This window comes from Puntigrus tetrazona, chromosome 11 (genome assembly GCF_018831695.1).
Source record: "Puntigrus tetrazona isolate hp1 chromosome 11, ASM1883169v1, whole genome shotgun sequence".
Classification (NCBI taxonomy): Eukaryota; Metazoa; Chordata; class Actinopteri; order Cypriniformes; family Cyprinidae; genus Puntigrus; species Puntigrus tetrazona.
Window position 1 is genome coordinate 8,872,671 of NC_056709.1, and position 17,973 is coordinate 8,890,643.

Here is a 17,973-nt window from a genome sequence, read left to right on the forward strand (position 1 = left end):
TACCCGTTTGACAGAAGATGGCGGTGTTTACCAGTTTGGCATTTACGTCTTGCTGACCTCTGAAGCTGCAACATGCACTTCCTTGAATTGTATTTACGCGCCTCCTCTCCCGGAGCCCCGAGGGTTAGTTCAAGGTTCAGCTGAAGGTTTGTTTGTGTTAAACATCGCTTTGCGCTCCGCACTGCGCAGTAAACGGCGAGTTCGAGCATGGCAGGGGCCGCGAAGAAGTTTTACGATCTGTCCGCCAAACTTTTGTCAGGGGACCTCCTGAGTTTCTCCTCTCTCAAAGGTAAAGTGGTGCTTATTGAAAATGTAGCGTCGCTCTGAGGCACCACCGTCAGGGATTACACCCAGATGAACGAGCTCCACAGCCGCTACGCTGATCAGGGGCTCGTGGTTCTGGGCGCTCCCTGCAACCAGTTCGGACATCAGGTGAGACTGTGGCTCCTTCCTCGCCTACTGCTTTTTTTCTTCAATTTTTAAAGAGTAAATTATATTATAGTTATATCTTATGTTAATATATTGATTATAAATACAGATATGGTGTTATGGATTTATTTGTTAGAATTTTGTGTGTGTACATACACACACACACACACACACACAGAGGCAAAATTGTTGGTACCCTTCGGTCAATGAAAGAAAAACTCACAATGGTCACAGAAATATATTTATTTTTGCCTAGGCCTGTTCCATGAGTTTATTTTTTAAGAATTCTGTTGAAGCATGGTTGAAAAGCAATGTCTGACTTTCATTGGTTAACATTCCTAGAATTTTTATTTATTATTACTTTGCCAGATTAAAGTTATTTCTGTGACCATTGTAAGTTTTTCTTACATTGACTGAAGGGTATCAACAATTTTGTCTGTGTATATATGTATGTGTGTGTATATATATATATATATATATATATATATATATATATATATATATATATATATATATATATATATATATATATATATATATTTATTTATATTTATTTATTTATTTATTTAACAACACATAGAAATGTGATTATTACACTTTTACTTGTTATAGTTATTTAATATATTTTTAAAAATATATTAAAACATTTTAAAAAATATTAAATTTTTGTATATTAGTTGTTTTAATGAAATATTTTTTATATATTTCATATTTAGATATATTGTTGTAAATAAAATAATAAATTAATATGAAATAATATTCTCAAAAGTCCCATTTTCAGTGGTTTGCATTGTAGCAGTGATTGAAATATGTCATAATCTGTTATCGCTATCAGCAAAGCCTTGTTCATTTTTGATAGCGATTACAAAGGACCAAACCCGCGTCGTTAACTGATTCTGTGCTCAAATATCGTTATCTGCTTTATTGCATAACATATTGTGCAATTTTGGTTTGCTCAACAGGAGAACTGCAAGAATGATGAAATTCTGCTGTCTCTGAAGTACGTCCGTCCTGGAAATGGCTTCGAACCAAAATTCCAGCTTCTGGAGAAGCTGGAAGTGAACGGCGAGAACGCCCACCCTCTGTTTGTGTTCCTGAAGGAGAAGCTGCCCCGGCCCAGCGACGACCCCGGGTCCTTGATGGCCGATCCCAAATTCATCATCTGGAGTCCGGTGAGCAGGAACGATGTCTCCTGGAACTTTGAGAAGTTCCTCATCGGCCCGGACGGGGAACCGTTCAAGAGATACAGCAGAAGGTTCCTCACCGCCGACGTTGAAGCAGATATCAAAGAGCTTCTGAAGAGGATGAAATAAACCTGGCGACATCGTGCTGTGTGTCCGTCTCAGATAGACCGTCCATCCCATATCGCTTGCAGATTGTTGTTTGATATAGGCCTTCTGTGCAGACATGATTAAAGTGCGGCAGTTTTTTAGACTGTTTACTTAATGAAGATGCTTCCTAAAACCTTTCTGAGGGAAACTTCTGATGCAACTGTAAATGTTTAATACAATAGTTGTAATTTATTCATGAACTGCACGGCTCGGGTTTTATCTTTCAACTGTAACCGAAATAAAGCTTTAAAAAAAAAAAAAAAAAAAAAAAGAGCTTCTGTTCCTTATTTCTGTTCATGACAAAAAAACAGAAGCGATTCATATGACAAACCTCAGCCTAACACTTTCACTTCCACGTTTATTTTTTTGGTTTCCGTTTTATGATTTTAAGTCACATTCTACGTATTTCCCCTTGGCACTTGTTTAAAAAAAGCTAGTACTGTGGCTGTTATAATGCACACTAAATATGAATGATTATTATTATTCTGAAAACCAGTTCAGATTCTGCTTTGCCATGCTGAACCTGCATAAACGCTGAAAATAATTTTACACAGTGCAAGTGAGCTTTTATCACATCATACTCATGTGGAATCTAATTTACTTAATTAGAAAGACGCAGACTTGTTATTTTGAATTTAATTTAAAAATATTTCAATTTTGTATGCACGTGACAAAAAATGTAAATGCATAAAAAAATTGGTGTTTAGGTTGATGGTAATATTTGTATTGCCTTGGACCCATGCATTTTTTTTTAATATAAAGAGAAACACTGTATTTTGTCATAAACTGATATGTGAATCAAAAAAGGTTAAAAAAAAAAGAAAACTATAGATCAATAGTAATATATTTACAGTTTTATTCAGTCTGATAAATAGATGTTATTAAAAAAATACAAATTGAAAATGAAAACTGTAGATCAATAGCAAAATTTCTTAATTAATGCATATATGTTAGAAAACTGACCATATGCCATTTAGTATGAAAGGATTATTAATATTAATTCCTAGCGCAGAAATAAGCTAATTTGCACAAGCAGTTATTGAGAATGACATGCATATACTGTGTTGCTATAAACGGTGCTTTACAAAAAGACAAGTAAACAGCCTTCCAGGTAGCTCATATTTTCTCAGTGAAAGCCGAAAAGAAGTACATCTTATGAATCGTCGAGGGCATTAAAGCTACGGTGTTAACTGAAGTCCTCGTCCCACTCAATCTCAGGTATCATGTCTAGGAGGAAGGAACGTTCCTCCTCATCCCAGTGACCCGCACTCCCCTCTTTCCGTGGTCTCGGTTTTTACTTCGCGGGAAGCTACCGTAGACCCTGTTCAGTTCATTTTCAAACTCCAGCTTTGCCACGAGATCCTCCGAGGTCTGTGCATCTGAAAACAGAGGAGGGCATCGGTTCAAAACAGGCGGGTCTCGTGTCTGAAACGATTCTGATGACGATCAAACTGACCGAGGAGCCCACGTACATCTTGCGGTTCTGTGCAGCGCCGAATGTCTTCGTTCCTATATATAGAAAATACCCTCGCTGTCAGCGACAGGCGTGATAACCAGGCCATCTGCAGCACATTTATACCGCGTACGCACAAAAAAAAAAAAAAAAAAACGCCTTCAATCTGGCCTCTCCGTGCGGTGGTCAAATACATACGTGCCATCCTGTGGTGTTCTGGCCGGGCTGCAGTTTGGAGACGATGAGGATAAATTAGGAAGCTCATCCGCTGCCTGATCCAAAGCGGCAGCGAGGCTTCGTCTACTGTTTAGAAATTTGCTTGACATTGCACCGTTGATTTAAAACAATTAAGCACAATATGTTACACAATAACAGCTCATGCTGCTACGTTGCCAGACAATTCCGACGGCGACCTCTCTACAACAAAGGTCAAAAGGTCAAAATATTTTAATACGATAATGCCACGGTTTTTGGACACGGAGCTGTTCAATTCGGCCGCTAAATAACTAGAAGAATGCGTTGCAGTAAACGGTGTCCCCGCTACAAACCAATGCGTTTGTAATCACCACAACACAACGTTATAAGAAATTACAGAAATAAGAAACAGCAGTTTGCGAAAACAACTGGTGGTGGGTGACACCGGAAGTCTCGCCGAAAAGTTTTGTTGCTTAATATGTTAAAAAAAATGTGGATATGAAAGTAGGCTAAGCCAGAACGGGTGGCAATAGTTTGAGTGCTAACAGTCACACATCAGCACAAACAGTTATGCAAATGTTAATATAGATAAAAGGCATAAACAGCGTTATCCTCTGACTGTAGGTCGATCCGTTATGGTATGATCGCGCGCAAGGAAAATAATGTCTGTTAATAACGTGCTTCAGAATGTTATTATTTTTTGTTTGTATATATTTTTCGTTGCATCCATATACGATCATCAAACAATGCAAAATGCAAGAGATGGAAAATAAAACATTTTACAGGGAGATTTCAGTCGAGTCGTAAAACAGCGTGTATATATCGCATTAGTATTTTCGATTTCTACGATGTATCTACTCACTTTTTACTCATTTCATTTTTATTTCAAATCGCACATTGCGCTTCATTTCAATTCATCTCTCCGTTCGTTTCCCCGTAGATCACACTAGTATGTAATAAACGGTGTGTTTTGTGTTTTTCCATCAGGGGGCGCCGCTCCTTCCTCTCGCAGTCAGCGGCTATCGCTAACGCTAATGCTAACGCTAACTAGCTCACGATGGCCGGACAGGAGGATCCCGTGCAAAGGGAAATTCATCAAGACTGGGCGAACCGCGAATACATCGAAGTGATAACCAGCAGCATTAAGAAAATAGCCGATTTCCTCAATTCCTTCGGTGAGATGGAGAAGCCGCGGCTTGCCGTCTATTTTTACATAATTTATCACGCCTTTTCTTCGCGCTAGCTTGCTAATCGAGAGCAGTGGGTCATTCGACTGCGTAATACGTGGAAAATATGTGGGTTACATGAGTTTCTGTTTTTTAATGTGTTTTTTAGAAACAAGTAATAGTAGAATAAGTGCGTATACGTGTTGAAGGAGTAGTTTGTTGGCGTTACAGGCAGCGCAGTGACCAGGAAAAACATGCAGGGCGTTGGGTTGGTCTAAAGCTGCTCTTGTCGTTCATGTTTCACATTTTCACTTTGATGACTACTATTCTAGTGTTTAAATGTGTTTTTTTTAACTTGCTAGTTAGATTTGTTTAATTTGTCAGTGTATCGAAATGCACGTATCTCAATAGCTTTATAGACATCTTTGCTGCTGGTCGAAGAGACGAAAGGAGTGTGCTAATGTAAAGACTAACTAGTGCAGTTTGTTTTGATAAACCATACCCATTTTCAGTGCTAGTACAGTGTATAAGTAATATCAATAATAATAACAAAAATGTCATTTATTTCTAAGAATTATGGCGTGCATTTGAAACGTTTTTAGAATAATAACATTATTAAATAGTTTTTATATTATTATACAGAGAGTATGATAATAATGTGTGTTTTTCTTATTCATAGATGTATTCAAAACTTGTTTATTACTATTTCCGCTTATTCTTTTTTGCAATATTTTTGAGGTTATTGCATGATATTTGTGTCACAGGAAATTATGTTTTTTCTTGTATGTCCTAATAAGAAATGCTTCTTCAGATATGTCCTGCAGGTCCCGTTTAGCCACTTTGAACGAAAAGCTTACTGCTTTGGAGAGGAGGATTGAGTACATTGAAGCCAGAGTATGTCAATAACAGTCAGTAACAAGGGTTTACAGGACCTTCTCGTTTGAATTAGTTTGAAATAAAGCCGATTTGTTTTCTGTTTTGTCTCTTAAGGTCACAAAAGGGGAAACCTTGACTTAGACGTTGCTCTGGGTTGACGCCGAAAGGGAAGATGATGGCTACGAACACTCAATTCCTGTCTTTTTCATTTACTTTAACTATTCAAACAAAGTTTCTGTTGGTTGGCTGTGGTAGATCAGTTAATTTCCGCACGGGACCATTGTGATGATGTCTTTGCTGTAAGCAGATATGTGTTCGCCTCATTTCATGCCCGATTATGGCTGAGGTTATACTGTATCTGGTCCTTTATTTTTTTTGATCTGTCAGGCAACCTGTTACTGTCTCTGTGGTGCTTGATCATGCAAACAGACCAGTGTCGTATATATTGTTCTGATCTGCTATGAAACAACTGTTGACTCTCCATGCAATATATTAACGGTCATGCAAACATAAATTTAAAATACTTTGGATAAACCAACATTATGCCTTGTTTTTTTGGTTTTTTTAAATTAATAGCTAATAATTGTTAGAATTTTGATTTGCCCTCCTGTGTTTTATGCGTCTGCCCTCTTGTTAAATTACAAAAAGTTGTTTAAAATACATCCCTGCCTGCTGTACATTTATCACGCAACAAACATCTGCAGAGAAAAATGCCAGTTGGAGGTGGGTGGAAAGCACTAAAGTGCCAATCAGACTGTTTTTAAAAGTGTTTAGTGCTTTTCTGTATTTACACAATTTTATGTCTTAGTGTCTGTTATTAAGATGTTTTTGTGGTTAAACATTAAATAAAAAAACTAAACCATTTAAACAGTCATGTGGTTAAATTTATCAGTGCCTTTGCTATCAATACGTTTACAAAATATGTTCATGTTAAATACATGCATTTTGTTTCGTTAGTTGCTCTTTGTTCGTGCATAGAGAGAAACTAGAAATTAGTCCATAGACTAATGGACAGATTACTTTTTTCCCCCAGCCTGTTTTTAATCAGTAGTGTTACCTTTGCATTGAACCCATTTTTTATTGATACATTAATTTATAAAATCACTATTTTGCTGCAAGAAGCCTCATGTCATTTTGTGACCGTATAAACTATAATGACAAATATTACAATAACATCGGTTACAACATCGTGTTTTAATCTTACAAATGTTAACATCTGCTGAAGACAGAATAAACCTTGTAAAAGAATCAGTAGCATCTTACTCTAAAGTATAACAACATAAATATCCCTGAGACGAAGCTTGTATCAGTGCTTGCGCATATAACTTGTTACATTAAAAATATATATTTTTTCAATTCAGAAAAATAACATCACGAACGTGAAGACTTATATAACCAATAGCGTCCTAAAAACCTCTTAATGTCGAATAATACGAATTGTTCGGTCTCTAAACTCGAACAGAACGACATGGACTTTTAGTTTGCATCGACTTCGAGCGTTGAACCATTTCCGCTTCCGTTTGGAGTTCTTGCGTGAATACATCGATATTTACAACAAGCCACGCATTAGTAATGTCCACTTTTACATCCAAATCAGACAGAAAACTATATATATATTAAAAAAAACACGATGCGATCCTACGGCCGAGATCTGAGTGGCGGGCTCGAGAATGTTCCTGTTTTGATTGAGAGCAGCGTTCCCAAAGAGGCTTTTTCCAACTTTCAGGTAACATTTCACTCGCCTTACGTTAAAGTCTTCGTAGATATATCAGTATTTTCAACAGTTTGCAGGCCAGTAAGGTTTTAAAACGCTCCTAAGTTTATTTAATGATGATAAATACATTTATATAGCATGTCATACCCACAGTGCCACTAGATGGCAGCACTTTCATGTACAGTCAAACCAAAACTTAATCAAAACCTCATCAACGTTTCTCATATTATCGCAGTTTATTTGGTATAGTTTAGAATATGGTAATAAAATACGACAAGTGTTACACTGTGTCAGAACGAATTCACCTAGAGAGGTGTGTGATGAAAAGCTGTCATCTGTTAAATTTAAGTAAGGTCAATCAATTACCAAGCAATAAATACTTCATTGTGTTCAGTCTGTGGTGTAAAAAGGTCGCGTTAGTAATTAAAGACAAAACGCTTAAGCAAAACATACTCAGGTCAAAAGGTTCCAAATCGTTATAATTTTGACCGGTAGTCCTAAGTAGCATATTCGTAGCAATAGCCAACAAATTATTGTTTGACTCAAAATGATTGATTTTTATTCTATGACAAAAATCATTAGGATATCAAGTAAAGATCTCGTTCCATGAAGATATTTTGTACGTTTCCTACCATAAATACATCAAAATTAAATTTTTGATAGGTAATATGCATCGCTAAGAACTTTTTTGCACAACTTTAAATGTGATTTTCTCAGTAGACAGTTTTTCGCACCCTCAGGTTCCAGATTTATTGTCCTATTCTGACAAACATAAATCAATGTGAAGTTTGTTTATTCAGCTTTTATATAATAAATGTATATTTATAAAAAGATTGGTTTTGTCACCTCACCCACTAGTAAAACAATATCAAGAACGTTCGGTTTGAGTGTACTTTGACTGTTTCTCCAGTGAGTTTTAATTAGAATGGACTCTTCAGTATGTGCCAGATAATACACAAGGACCAGGCTGTGACCTCGACCCCAGTGCGGTGACCCTCCCAGGCTGCTCGTGTGGTGCCGGGTCCTGCCTGCCCGACCGCTGTCCCTGTCTGAGGTTCGGCCAGGCGTATGACGGCGCGGGACGTCTGAATCCCCCGCCAGAGGACGGCGGCTACAGCAGGCCTGTATTCGAGTGCAATGCCTTGTGCGTCTGCAGCGAGTCCTGCCAGAGCCGTGTGGTTCAAAAGGGGGTGGAGGTTCAGCTGGGTGTTTTCAGCACCGAGGACAGGGGCCTGGGGGTGGAGGCTCTGGAGCGCCTCTCTTGTGGCCGGTTTGTGTGCGAGTACGCCGGGGAAGTGATCGGGAGCCACGAGGCCCGTCGCCGCCAGCTCTCCCAGACTCCCCTGGATATGAACTACATCATTGCTGTGCGGGAGCACAGTGGAGGGGACAGGGTCACCCGGACCTTCGTGGACCCCGTGAATGTGGGCAATGTGGGGAGGTTCATCAACCACTCCTGCCAGCCCAACCTGCTCATGGTGCCTGTCCGAGTGCACTCACTAGTGCCCAGACTCGCTCTGTTCGCAAATCGTGATATAGAAAGGGATGAAGAGCTGACTTTTGACTATGCAGGTGGACAGAGGGATAAAGCAGAGACGGGGACACGCACGGGGCCTGATGCTGATGAAACACCAGGGAGAAAAGCCTGTCACTGTGGGGCTGCAAACTGCACAGGGTTTTTACCATTAGATATGTCAGTTCTGCACTGAATGTTGAAGTATATGATGTGCTCTAATGAGTTGGGGTTCTGAATGTTTTGTAGAACTGTTAGAAATGTTTATTAAAATAATAAACGTTCAAAAGTCTTTATATTCAAATATCATGACTTATAACATGACAATTGTTTTTTTCATTTTGGGGGCAAAGGTGTTACACATGCATGCATATGTGTGTATGTGTGTGTGTGTGTGTGTGTATGTGTATATATATATATATGTATGTAATTTGTTTACATTAACATAAAGCATAATGTATAAAGAAAACACACACACATATATATATATATATATATATATATATATATATATATATTATATATATATATATTATATTATATATATATTATTTATGATGAAATTCATTATTACTCGTATGTAAACATCAGTACTGTAACATTGCTGTTCATTATGTTTTAATGTTATCTAAAAATGAAAGTACAAAAAAGCACAAATTTGAAATAAAGCTGAAATAAAATAAAATACAAATATTAGATGAAAAAAGTACATAAAAATTTTAATAAAACATTTCAACTAAAATTAAGATATAAAATAACTAAAAAAAAACAAACAACATAACAATAAAGACAATTTAAAATGACAGTGTTCATGAGAAGGCGTTGATTATACATACGTGTATATGTAATAATAATTATGTGAAGGTATAATAGGCATCTATGTGATCTCTACTCTGTTTATTGTTATCTGTATACTTACTTTTCCAAATGTTTAAACATGGTTCACGTAGTAATATTTGAGAATCCAGTGCAGGGTTGATGATAAGATGATAAACCCCTGTTTGTTATCAGACAGCGCTACAGTGTTCAATGCAGGTTATTATGAAGTGTAAAAGTCTCCTTTAAGAGCAGTCTGGGTTTCTCACCATATCCTGGTGGGTAATGAGCAATTAAAAAGGGCCCATGGGTGTTTTAATATAGTAACGTCTTTTAGTCTCTTGTCACACACGGGTGGGAGTGACCCATTTCACTCTGACGCCACCCTGAAATCTGCCCCCTCTCCTCTCCATCTGCCCCATTTCCACTCCAGCCCCTTTCATCTCCATCGCAATATTAATATCCACATCTGGGTTAATTAGCACCGAGACCAGAAACCAGAGCAAAGCACGAGGCATTCTGGGTTGGAGCGGATAGATTCTTTAAGTTTGGTTACATCCGTTGGACAGAATTTCCTGTTTCTTAGGGAAATTTTAGCCAATGGACATTTTTCAGTGCATGTTGCTATTGTTGTTATTTATCATGCAGAATAATTTATATATAATATTGATTTATAAGTAATTTATCATAACATGCTTTAGGAAGTCTTGGACTTAAATCTAATAATACAAATAAAAAAATTATATTAGTATTGCTAAATAACTTTCAAAATGTAATATAAATATTAGATATAATAAAAGTTATGTTTTAAAACATAATAATAAAAACATTTCCATTTCAAATCTGGAAGTTTAATTTCAATTTAAATTGTTTATATTTACAATTAAATTATTGTAACATGTTTAGGATATAATTGATATGAGATAGGAGATAAATGTTTATAATAAAATACATTTTAACAATAAAACATTGTAATTATTAAAATATAAATAATTATTCAATCTAATAAAATATTAAATATGAAAATAAAATACATTAATTTATAAAACAAATTCAATACTTTATAGTCATTTATTATAGTGCATGTTTTAAGGTCTTATATGCTGAGACAGGGATATAATAATAAAAACTATATAATACTGAAAATTAGCTAAATTATGAATATAGTCAATTTATAATTATAATATAATTTATAATATAATCAATTTATTTTAATTATATATTTGAAAAAAAAAAATAAAAAATAATATATATATATATATATATATATATATATATATATATATATATATATATATAGTAATAAATATTTTATCTATACATGACAATCTAAATCTGCAATCTTTTCTCAGGGACGGAAGCCAATGTTCAAGACGTTCAACACTTGTGAGAAAAAGCAAATGTTGAAGTGGACATGCCCTCTTCAGCGTGCCTGCTGCTTGTGATTGTTTTTCCTTGCACTTGGATGGGCTGATAATGCGAGGATTGTGGCAAACTCTCCGAATCCTGTTTTTGTCTCATGAGTCACAGGGTTTGGCGAGCGAGCACGTTCCCGGGGTCTCTATGGCAACGGGATGTGTGATATCGACTGGACGGCGCGTGTAGGCTGGAGTGTTTAGCAACGATTGTTGAAGAGTGAAATCAGCAATTCTCTGCTCGGTTAGCAAGTGTCAGCTCTGCCTCTTGAGGTGTATACTTACTGTTTGACTAACAAAGGAGGGCATGTCAGGGTCTCATTGCTGTCTTTTAATGGTGGGGTCACGTTTTCCTCACACCTCTTCGTGTCTTGTGCTCATCTCTTCTTTTTGTTATTAAAGTGCCCATATTATGGGGTTAACGGGTTAATGTGCAAGCAAGGTCAAAAAACACTTATTTGCTCCCAAACGATTCGCTCGATTCATTATCCCTCTTTTGCGTGGCTCTAATCTGCGGTTATTGCGGTAATGCTTTGTTTACGGTGTTATCCGGGAAACTGCTAGAAAAGCAGCACCTAGTGGCAAAGGATGAATTTGCATTTTCATTCAGACCAAGGCGAAAAAGACAACAAATGGGCAGGTGATATGCTAACAGACGGCTTGTGATTCAAGCAACTCTTTTTGTTTATTAATATTTTGTTTTTATGTTTAGTTTTTTTTTTTAATCATTGTAATCATTTTAAAATGCTTATTATTAAATTACATTTTGAATGCATTCAGATTTATAATTTATAAATAAAGATTCGTATTTGGAATTTAAAAAAATTTAATACCATTAATAATTAGTGGTCATTTCATTAATAATCCACATTAGACCTAATGTTTGAAAATTAATACATCGGTATCGGTTTGAATAATCATATATTTAAACAAGATACTGAGAAAATCACAAAATTATTTTTTATTATTGTCATTATTATTTGCTTAATATTATCTTGTGTTATGTACATTTTATTATTATTATCATTATTATTGCTAAAATAAAGTGAGAATTTTAAAGAGTTAATTATTTTAAATAATTCAATAAGATCAACAACAATCATCATTTTTCATTTAGATATATAATCAATGAACAATCAATGATGACAATACATTTAAAATACAATATTTTGTATATAAGTAATATATTTAATTAAAAAAATCTAAAATGTACATAATATATTTAATAAATGATACAAATAATAATGTAATAAGTAATGTAATAAAATGATGATTATTGATTAACTTGATTTTTTAAAAGTTTTAATAATTTAAAAAGCCTACATATACATACATTTATATAATGTAGTATGGAATGGGTATAAAGAAAAAAAAGAAGAAATAAAAAGGGTAGTAAATTTGTGATCCCAAAAAAGATGCATTTCTCATTGTTGACTGTCCTTTTTTTCTGGCTTGAGATCCTCAGGAGAAAGTAGGGCAGTGTTTTATTAAACAAGTGTGTCCCTCAAGACTCGGTTAATGTCCACGCTGCTGGTGGAGTTTAAAACCGTGTTGCCTTATATTTTAATATAGAACATTGTCAGGAGAATTTCACTGCAACATGAGAAAAAAAAAATAGTCCAGTGGCCCAGATAACGACTTTTAGGCCGTGAGTATAAGCCACATGCATGCCATAGAGATAACCTGCTGGAAATTCCTTAAGACATGTGCGTTTTTTTTTAAAAAGTCATCCCTTCACTGTTAACAATTTTATTCTGACACGCATTATGTGCTTGTAATGAGTTAGAGCTCATGCAACCTTTTTTGTGCAAAAGCGAACCAATCTCTGCTTGTCCTCCGCTGTTCAACCGTCTCCGAGCCTAGTTTCCTCCCATCCGTCGCGCCTGTCCTCCACGCTGCCATTAGTGACGGTCAAATTGCACAGTGCTTAACGGTGACTTGACGAAGCTTTCGAAGCTCAAACCCGCTAATCGGCCCTTATTGCTCCGCACAGACCGCCGGAGGCCCTGTCATCCGGGAATGGAGAAAGAAAGCGGCGTTAAACTCAGCTGTTTGTATGGTGTAACCGCTCACGGCGAGATCACAGGCCTGCTTCGATGAGAGGAAATTGAATGAATGCATTAACAGCTATGCCTTTTTTATTTCTAAAGCCTTCCTGTGGATCTCTCTCTCTCTCTCTCTCTCTGAAGAGTCTGTCTGCGCTGCATCCTCAGATATCATATCTCAGATGAGTACAACCGATTCATTTCCATAGTTACCATATACTAGAGCATGCAGATTATAGATTATGATGAGGTGATGCACATCTCGCGTATCGCACGTCAAGCATACGCTTCAGCTTTTTTTAGCATGCCAAGCGATAAGCTGGGGAATATGCATCCGTAAAATACACGGTTCTTAACTAAATAATGGCTCGTTAATGACAATTCTGGCTCACGGAACAATAAGCTACAAGACCCAGTTAGAGTAATGCTGTAGCTCGCTTAATAAGACCATTTCCTCTGGGAAAGCCAGAGCCATTATCACGGTATAATTGTCTTTTATTTTTAGTGAGGAAGAACTTTGTCCTATAGGGTCGAACGGGACGCATCACGAATACGTCGGGATACGACGGTAGATGCAACAATATCGAACAGCAGTGGATTTATTTATATCGACCCTTGGGGCACGAATGCAAGCTGTCCGTTTAAATCAGCTGGATTCTGTTAAAATAAAAGAACAGTGGCCATTCAGAGGAATGCATTTCACATTAAGTGTAAGGTTACTGTGTCGACTAGTAGCTGCAGTATGATTTGCTACGATGGAAATATGCATGGCGTCGAGTTTTTTTTGCGAATGTTGCATGTGATCCCGAACTGAATATAAAGTGCTTTTCATCATCCAATCATTTCTCAGTGGAAAATAATCACATCTCGCTTCATCTGTTTCTCTATCATGTTTGCAGAAGAAACTGAATTACACTGCATAACAACTGTATGATAGTTTATCAGTTAAATAATTTAGGCGGCCTCAGTGTTTGCCATCCTTGAAGCTAACGTGTGGATCATGATTAGCCTTGAAGGGATAGTTTAAGGCTAATAGTGAGCCACACGTCAGCTTCAAGCAGGCTAATGCGCGGTAGGACTGGGAGCGCTCAGATTTGATCGAAAATATCTTCATTTTTGTTCAGAAGATGAATGAAGGTCTTATGGATTTGGAACGTCACGAGGGTGATTAATCAATGACGTGATTTTCATTTTTGGTGAATTATCCTTTTAATTAGGCAGCACGTAATTTTCACAACCCTCAGTTTTATTAACACAGAGCATCTGATAAAAACATCACAATAATCCTAAAGTCATCCACACAACTCCAGTCTATAAGTTAATGTCTCGTAAAAAGATTTTTTTGTTTAAACCATTGGTCCTGCTTTAAGAGAGAAAATTTGGTGAATTTTAATGTGAACAACGGGGGATGCATTTTTTTTTGTTATTATAAATTTTGTTCAGAAGTGACCGTTTCTGCTTTGATAATAGATTTGTTTGCCTGGAGCGGTGTGGATTATTTGTGAATTACCGTGGTGTTTTCTCTCGTTCTGACGGCACCCGTTCACTAAAGAGGATATTTCGGTGAGCAATGCGATGCTAAATTTCTTCAAACCTTTTAGAAGCGGGGATGGGGGATGAATACATTTTCAGCATTTTTTAATATTTGAGTAAACTATTCCTTTAAAGGCATCATTTATAACTTCTCTGATTCATTTTCATTCACGCTGACAACACTTCTATAGTTGACATGTATGATAGCTGTCTGCAGCGTTGGTTCTCCACAAATGATTTTTGCGTAGTTTTTTTTTCTTTTGGGTTAACTGTTGCATTCATCAACAGATCAAAGCACGGGCTGTGTGGCCACTTTCGGTTCGAGCAGCTGTAGCTTCAGACATTTCCATCTCAAAGGCTCACTCGGTGCTCTCTTCCACTCCAAGCGAGCGCGAACACAGGTGGGGAATAAGGTGAGAGCCCGGTGCAAGACGCACAACTTTGTATGATAATAGTGACCTGAGTCCGCCCACACTCACGGCCCCTCTTACTCATCCTGCTGTTCAAAACCCAGGACGTGATAAACGACGAGCGCAAAGAGCCTCTATTGTGTCTGTGTGTGTGTGTGGGGCATGGACATCCTTCTCAGGGTGTGAGCGCACGCTAGGTTGCTAGGCGATCTACCTTTATGGGAGTGATAGCTGTTTTGGAGAAGGAAGGGCATTTTTGGGACGCTGCGTTGAGTAACTGACTAGCTTTTAGAAATCAGATCTTAAAATCTTGTTTAAAGGTTTGGTGTCTCTTGTGCAGCAAAGCTGCATTTATAGATCCCAACTTCATGCATATAATTTTTTTATATAAGTGTATATACAATATTGTTTGAGGACAAGTTGATGTGACGTCTGACCTGTTGAGGATCTCGACAAGAAAGGTTGAGGGCCAGCACGACATTTCAGGTCAAATGACAAAAGTCAGATGTCCTTTATGACCAGTACTTTCTATGTCCCCAAAAGTTTTTTTAAATAATAAATACTGATACCTATAACAAACTAACTGCTTTAAAGTACACTTGACCCATCAGTATTAATACACCCCATTAAAAAATGATCCAGTGCAATTAAAACCCACTGCACTGATCTTCTTACCTAGCAGCCTGTTTTTGAAACGCATTCACATGCGAGTTTGGTTTATTTTACAAACAACCCAGAGCATATTTAAAGCCTCTATCGAGGGAACACCGTTAAAAGGCAGTGCCAAAGCGCATCAAAAATATGTTCTAGTTCAACCGATGAACACGAGGACTGTTTTTAGTAGGCCAAATGCAAAAAAAGAAAAAAAAGTAGATCACCAACTTGATTTGTGGGTCAGACTTTTAAAAAGTGAAAACCAGAAATGAAGGACAGAAGTAGAATCGCATGGAAGTAGTCCACCGCGCCACCAGTTTAGCCTGATGCAAACCTGTTTTGCTGGATTTCTAAGGGTAAGTATGCATCTGATTCTCTTTCGAGTATACTCGATCAAGTGTCCTGTTTCGAAAAGTTTGTGTGGACTTTCTAAATGCTCCGAGACCACATTGTGGTGTTACATAGAATAATGTATGCAGTGCAAATGCAGTAATTAAGAATTACACTCTTCTGGTAATATTTTAAAATAAAATACACTGTTTATTTGACACCAAGAAACAGCTCCTTCTGTTTTTGACAGTCGGTGACCTCATAAGCCCCTCCCCCATTCACTGTCAGCCTATAGAAAAAAAAACATATGTTCCTGCTTTTGGCATACAGTAGTGACTCTATCTATCTATCTATCTATCTATCTATCTATCTATCTATCTATCTATCTATCTATCTATCTATCTATCTGTCTATCTATCTGTCTATCTATCTATCTATCTATCTGTCTGTGTTTGTTTAGAGGTTCAGAACTTCATTACCCATCATCTCTCACTCCTGATGCGCGTTCAGTTAGGGGGCGGAGCTTCGGGGCTCATGTGGAGGTGGTGAGAAAGCGGACAAGTGCGGACAAAATCCAACTGGCAACTAGACGCCGCGATTTTCAATTGGGGACTTTCGCGTATCATGGAATTAAACGAGAAATCCCGGCCGGAGCAGTTCTGCCGCTGACCGCACCGCCAGTGTTTTATTCCCGACACGGTCTCCTTCTGAAGAAGGTAAAGTTCGGCTGAACTCTTGCCGTTACAGCGAGAAGAGACACGAGCGTCAGGCAGTGGATGTGTGACTGATGCGTCCATCGGTGCGAGCAGAACGGAAGTTTGACAGCGTGTTACAGCGCATCAATAAAGGCGTTCGAAGAGCGGGCTGAGGTCGTCGCGGTAACGTTTCTGTAACGTTTCCATATGTAACAGTGTCAAGCGCTGCTGGAGGAGGCAGGTGGACCGCGCACACATCCTCGACATAGTGGATGCTGTCATTATTCTCTATCATCAGTATCGGCGTTCGCGGCGTGTTTCTGGAAATAAAGCGGTTTGTTTGGTTAAAAGCGCTGCTCAGTTCGAGGCTGGTGAATTCTGATTGGCTGTTTATTATCACCTGTCGAATTAAGCTTTCGGGTTTGATCTCGGCGTCAAGGTTGATGTCTCAGTTGTGTATGTCTGCGTAGATATGTATATATTTTTTACACACGTCTAAAGTATAGTTTGGTAAGTTCGGCCTCCACATTTAGAACCCCACTCTGTAAAAATAAGCTATTCGGTGTTTCAGGGAAACTGTCGTTCCAGCCACACGTACCGTTTAACTTTTAACTAATGTGGAGCTTGTATAAAGTTTTAAATGATTTTCAAGATTCCCATGCTTTACGTTTGACGGGAAAACGACATCTTCCCGAGGACTATGTATGGTAGAAACAGCTGGAGAAAATGAAGTTGGTGCAGCTTGTTTTTAGAGCAAACATTCTTGTATAAACTTGAGAATTGGTTAGTTGTGATTAACCTGGCTGTCAATCACACAACGATTTAACGCGTTTACCAGTCTACTATACACGGTATGCCATGCATATATGGTATTTGACTTCAAGTGAGATTGTGGTTGAGGTGCTTGTCAGTTTGGAAAACATTATATTCAGTAATAAAATATTATTGCTCTTCATTTAGGCAATTATCCTTACAGTGGGCCTGTGATGCATTGTTATTGTTTCTCCACAGACGTCATTGCAGACTATCAACTTTATTTCGGTCACTAAGTAAGGGATAATGTACAGTCAAGCAGTCATTATCACATAAATACACTCCAACGGGGGTTTTTATAGCTTGTTTTATCTCATCGGGTAAATAAACGAATGGATGTTAAATATTGTTCAGAGTATTGTTTTATTTCTTCTAGAGATGCAGAAGAACTGATCGTGAACAAAAAGTACAAACGTGTTTCAGTGTTGCCTTGTGGTACAGTCATTTTGACCGCTTAACGACCAATCGGATTTCCAGGAAGCTGTGTAATAAAATAAAGTAAACATCTGCATTATTCACTTGGGTGATATTTGAATTTTAAACCGAGCGTGAGAACATGATTTGGTTTATCGGTGGAAATGTCAC

At 37.5% G+C, this 17,973-nt stretch overlaps 3 protein-coding genes across 3 annotated transcripts; all 3 read left to right on the top strand.

Moving 5' to 3' along the window:
• Positions 1 to 120: 120 nt before the first annotated feature.
• On the top strand, positions 121 to 2,031 carry gpx1a (glutathione peroxidase 1a). Its single transcript, XM_043252075.1, has 2 exons — positions 121 to 432; positions 1,392 to 2,031. Exons 1-2 carry the CDS (start codon positions 208 to 210, stop codon positions 1,740 to 1,742), a joined length of 576 nt encoding a protein of 191 aa, XP_043108010.1. The 5' UTR covers positions 121 to 207; the 3' UTR covers positions 1,743 to 2,031.
• Positions 2,032 to 4,444: 2,413 nt separating this feature from the next.
• brk1 (BRICK1 subunit of SCAR/WAVE actin nucleating complex) lies at positions 4,445 to 6,318 on the top strand. Its single transcript, XM_043252646.1, has 3 exons — positions 4,445 to 4,583; positions 5,386 to 5,468; positions 5,565 to 6,318. The coding sequence occupies exons 1-3, from the start codon at positions 4,466 to 4,468 to the stop codon at positions 5,589 to 5,591; spliced, it is 228 nt and encodes a 75-aa protein (XP_043108581.1). The 5' UTR covers positions 4,445 to 4,465; the 3' UTR covers positions 5,592 to 6,318.
• Positions 6,319 to 6,912: 594 nt separating this feature from the next.
• Positions 6,913 to 8,986, top strand: setmar (SET domain and mariner transposase fusion gene). The gene is made up of 2 exons (XM_043252645.1): positions 6,913 to 7,176; positions 8,103 to 8,986. Exons 1-2 carry the CDS (start codon positions 7,081 to 7,083, stop codon positions 8,871 to 8,873), a joined length of 867 nt encoding a protein of 288 aa, XP_043108580.1. The 5' UTR covers positions 6,913 to 7,080; the 3' UTR covers positions 8,874 to 8,986.
• Positions 8,987 to 17,973: the final 8,987 nt, after the last annotated feature.